This window comes from Helianthus annuus, chromosome 9, assembly GCF_002127325.2.
Source record: "Helianthus annuus cultivar XRQ/B chromosome 9, HanXRQr2.0-SUNRISE, whole genome shotgun sequence".
In the NCBI taxonomy this organism is placed as follows: Eukaryota; Viridiplantae; Streptophyta; class Magnoliopsida; order Asterales; family Asteraceae; genus Helianthus; species Helianthus annuus.
The window spans coordinates 161,196,875-161,201,503 of record NC_035441.2 but is presented as its reverse complement, the minus strand read 5'-3'; the positions used below and the strand labels follow the sequence as shown (position 1 = coordinate 161,201,503).

The following is a 4,629-nucleotide window of genomic DNA, read 5'->3' as shown; positions in this document are numbered from 1 at the left end:
CGTCTTGCAAAAGGACATTGAAGCTCTTGTTCAAGCTTTTCAAATGTAATTTGCTCTTCCCATCCAATAACTTAACGTCTTTGAAACAACAGAAAAAATCATGCACCTCAAGAAGGTTGCCTACTGAATGAGAAGACAGCCTTGAGCTAAGTAAACCTCCTTGAGGGAATGATTGCTTATCAAACACACTCTCTTCGATGAGCTAAGTAAACCATCTCGGCCACTATGTGTGTCTGAATATGGAAATCCCCAGTATAATCATCATAGATAAAATGTTGCTTACACAACTCTTGCCAGCAACTGAGAAAAATTAACTAGCAATCAATTAACTTGCTATAAGTGATGGTTCACGGTCTTCATGATGGCATGGCTTTATTGGAACGGGTGATGCGATTACTTTGATGTTCTTGTAATCAGGAATTTCTTGGTCTTATATAGTTTCTTTGATGGACGACTTCCGCTAGTTTAGCAGACAACAAACGATTTATGTAATTTATCTAATAGGATAATGCTTGGTGAAAACCCCCATTTTTTTAAGAAACTTAGCAAACTATATTTGTGGCTAGCATGTTGCCACGTTGACCTGATCTCATGAGTTTAACTTTTACATGAAGGTTATATTAGTAATTTTCTTTAACCCCTAAGAATTATGAGATGACCTCTTCATTAATTGCCCATCAGATCGTACATTCACAATCCCCCATATTTCTTTTTCATATTTCCCTTTTATCTCTTCTACATCTCTCATCAGAGAATCATCAATCTTCATATTTACACCACAGTAGCAAGCATCTCCATTAATATCAATGGAGACAAATCCACCAACCTCTGAATTAATGTCGCCGGTCCGTAGTTTCCCAAACCGGTTCTTTTGCAGCGACTTCCAAAACGATGAAGAATTTAATGCTCCAGGTTTGTCCATATATAGTTTACTAACTGTTCTAGAAGATCTGTTTTTCTTTTTTGTCTTTTACAACTTTTTAATCTAATAATCCAACCTATTATGCATGGCCATGTTCACGTGTTGCATTCGAAGCATCTGCATACACTTATATGCATGTTGATTGTTCTCGGTCATCTGAAGCCCCTGTTAGATCCCCGGATGTTTTGGTATCCAACAATTTCATGAAAAACGCGGTTATTGATGACCAGGATATGGATATTGATGAAGGTTTGTTTTTTCTTACACTTTTCTTGTTTTATTTCTTCACTAGATATGTCATCTTTCAAACATTTTCTATAATGTTCACATGTAGCATCCCAAGATTCCCAGATGGAAGCCATGACTGTTGCTGTTTCTGGATCATCTCATGGTCCTTCTATGTTTGCTGAATCACCACGCGGCCAGTTAGACGGTTGTACAATGGACAATGGGATCCCACTTTATTTTCAAATCACACATTTTATAACTTGTATTGTCATGCCATTTTATTGCAGATTCATAACTTTTTCCGTTTTATGGTACAGGTCCTTCGAATCCATACTTTGTTTTTGATACCCCTCAGGGAACCCGTTACTGGATTCCTAATGTTGCTGATAAGTTCATACCGGTGTGTGGCAAAACTTATCCAACCTTTCAGGATGTTCTTTCCATGTATGAACTTTATGCGCTCGAAGCAGGTTTTTCTGTTAAAAAAGGTCAAACTAAAGTCTGGAATGGAATTCCCACACACAAGTATCTCCGATGCTCAAAATATGGAAAACCCCAACCAAAGCGGACTTTTGACACCCTAGATGAATCTTCTGTTAAGCACCGGAGGACCACCTTCTCATGGTGTGACTGTAAGGCAAGCATACTAGTATCGATATCGAACGATTCATACACAGTCCTGACTTTCAATGATATTCATAATCATGAACTTGTTGAGAGTTACAACCGTGATCTTAGTAAGATATCACGGAAACTGTCATTCTCCACGAAACAATTCATTCATAACATGAGTCTAAACCGCATCGGACCAATGAGGTCTTATAGATGCCTTGTAGCTTTAAAAGGAGGGCATCACAATGTCAATGGGACACCGGTCGATTTTAAAAACTTTAGCCACCAGCTGCGAATTTTTATTGGTGAACGCGACGCACAAGTTTTCCTTGAACGCTTGCGTGAGCGTTATGACAACCTACCCAACTTCTTTTTTGATTACACCGTATCAAACGGAAAGTTGTCCTCTGTATTCTGGGCTGATGAGATTTCAAAGCTTAACTACAAAGCTTTTGGCGATGTCCTAGCGTTTGATGCAACTTACAGCACAAACAGGTTAGCCCCCCTCCCCTCTAACATATGTTAGGCCTGATCCCCAAGTATCCAATTTTAACCCCAAAAAAGTTGTTCATATTGTTAACATCAAATCAATTTTTTTGTTCATAGGTACAAGATGGTTTTTGTGCCATTCACGGGTGTGGATCATCATTTCCAATGTGTTACATTTGGAGCTGGTTTGATATCAACCGAGTCAATTGAATCTTACGTGTGGTTGCTTAAGGCTTTCTTGAAGGCACACGGTACTCAACCAACTCTCGTGCTGAGTGATCAAGACCCATCCATGCTACAAGCTGTTCCTATGGTCTTTACAGAATCACGTCACCGTCTATGCATGTGGCATATAATGAAAAAACTACCCTCCAAGGTATACATAAGTTTGTTAACCTTTAACATGTGTTATCCAACATAACACTTTTTTACATGTCTTCTCAAACTGTTTTAATCTAACTCGTGTTATAACTATTAAAATTATCAGATCTCAGCCGACGTGCTCGATAACACTGATCTTCGGTCCTGCATTCATCGGTTGGTTTGGAATGTTTATATCAAACCTGAAACGTTTGAGTCCCGCTGGAATGACCTCCTACAAACATTTGGGCTTCAAGAGCACAGCTGGTTGAACGACATGTACAACATGAGACATCTCTGGGTTCCAGCCTACTTTAGAGAACTGCCCATGTGTTGCTTGATGAAGACCACCTCCCGCTGCGAAAGCTCTAACGCGGCCTTCAAGGTTAACTCAACAAGCGCAAACACCCTTGTGCAATTTATGATGTGCTTTGAAAATAGGGTAGACAGCCAACGATATCGTCAACGTGTTTCAGAGTTCAAAACCTCTTCTACCATGTTCACTGGCAATACTGAGTTAGCGATAGAACAACACGCGTTCGCCATTTACACAAACGCTGTTTTCGCCCAAGTTCAAAAAGAAATAATTAAAGGGAAGTTTTTATGCTACATCACAAACCAAAGCGAGACGAGCGATTCCAGTCTTCTGATAGACGTCACTCATTTGGATAAAAGGAACAACATCACAAACGTCTATCAGGTAACACATGTTAGGCACTTACATTATTCCACATACTCTAACATATTTTGCATCTAAAGGGCTTTTCCTTTTTTTGTCTATGTTCAAATCAGGTTACGTATAACAATGTCGATCAATCGGCCAATTGCTCGTGCAGGAATTTCACACGTATCGGGTATCTGTGTCGCCATGTCTTTTGTGTCTATCGCTTGAAAAATGTTGAAAGGATTCCACCACAATACATAAACGACAGGTGGCGCCGAGATGCCCTCCCCAAACATGTTTTTTCAATTTCCAGTCGATACGGAGTCAACCCACACGCACCGTCCATTATGCGGAATGAAATCCTCGACCTCGTTACTGAATGCATAGATGTTGCTAGAACCGATGAGGATGCGTTGGCAAAATTGGTTGACCAACTCAGGGATTTCAAGATCAATATTCTTTCCAGGCAACCGTTGTCAACAACTGAAAATGAATCAAATGAGTCTCAAATGGAAGAAATAGTTGGGCAGCCAATCAACATTCCAGTCGAAGTTGCTAATCCAGAAGTTGCACGCAATAAAGGATGTGGTACTCATACTCGCATTTCTGGGCCCGGTGAGAAGGCCAAAGCAAAACCACCAAAACGTCCAAAGCAGCTTCGCTTATGCAAGCGTTGTGGTCTGTATGTCGACGACCACGACTCACGCAACTGCCTTAAGGTGGCTGCAATGAAAGCAGCAAAGGCAGCTGCCGAACAACTAAGGCAGACCGCCACTGGCGACTGATCATCTGATTAAAATCTTTTTATGTAGTACTATGTAATGGGAGACTCTTCATTTTGGCCTTCTTACGCACATGTAACAGTCTTTTATCATCATCCTGCTATTCTCTGTTACGTGTGTAAGAAGGTGTAACTATTTTCGTCCCAATAATCATAAGTAGGATTGTAAGAAACTCTATGGCCTTTGGCCACTTTTGTCATATTAGGCCCGAAGGTCATTCGTGGACCGCTGTGGTATATTAAGCGGAAGCAGTTTATCTTAACTTTATCTGCATTTTGATATCTGTTTTTCTGTGTTTTATTTTTTTACCGATGGCGAAAAAAAAAACATGCATATCACATGTTAATTCCCCATAATGATTTGCTCTTTTTAACTTCAAAGGATCAAAGCAATCTTTTGTTAACCACACAGCTGGAGTAAAAAAAACAGCTTGGATCAAAAAAAAAAATTAAATAAAACAGATGCATAACACATGTTACTTCCCCATAATGATTTGCTCTTTTTTAACTTCAAAGGATCAAAACAATCTTTGTTAACCACACATCTGGAATAAAAAAAACAGCTTGGGCATG

The 4,629-nt window shown here is 39.7% G+C and overlaps 1 protein-coding gene across 1 annotated transcript; it reads left to right on the top strand.

Annotated features, from left to right (window-relative positions):
* The first annotated feature begins 689 nt into the window (after positions 1–689).
* LOC110876627 (protein FAR1-RELATED SEQUENCE 5-like) lies at positions 690–4,060 on the top strand. Its single transcript, XM_022124790.2, has 7 exons — positions 690–912; positions 1,037–1,171; positions 1,257–1,412; positions 1,468–2,257; positions 2,369–2,627; positions 2,739–3,311; positions 3,404–4,060. The coding sequence occupies exons 1-7, from the start codon at positions 807–809 to the stop codon at positions 4,058–4,060; spliced, it is 2,676 nt and encodes an 891-aa protein (XP_021980482.1). The 5' UTR covers positions 690–806.
* Positions 4,061–4,629: the final 569 nt, after the last annotated feature.

Bases quoted from the DNA above. Each gene is read 5' to 3' on its own strand.
- LOC110876627 (XM_022124790.2), top strand. From the start codon at position 807: ATGGAGACAAATCCACCAACCTCTGAATTAATGTCGCCGGTCCGTAGT. The intron at 1,413-1,467 runs GTATTGTCATGC...TTTATGGTACAG, and splicing joins AATCACACATTTTATAACTT to GTCCTTCGAATCCATACTTT. The intron at 2,628-2,738 runs GTATACATAAGT...TAAAATTATCAG, and splicing joins TGAAAAAACTACCCTCCAAG to ATCTCAGCCGACGTGCTCGA.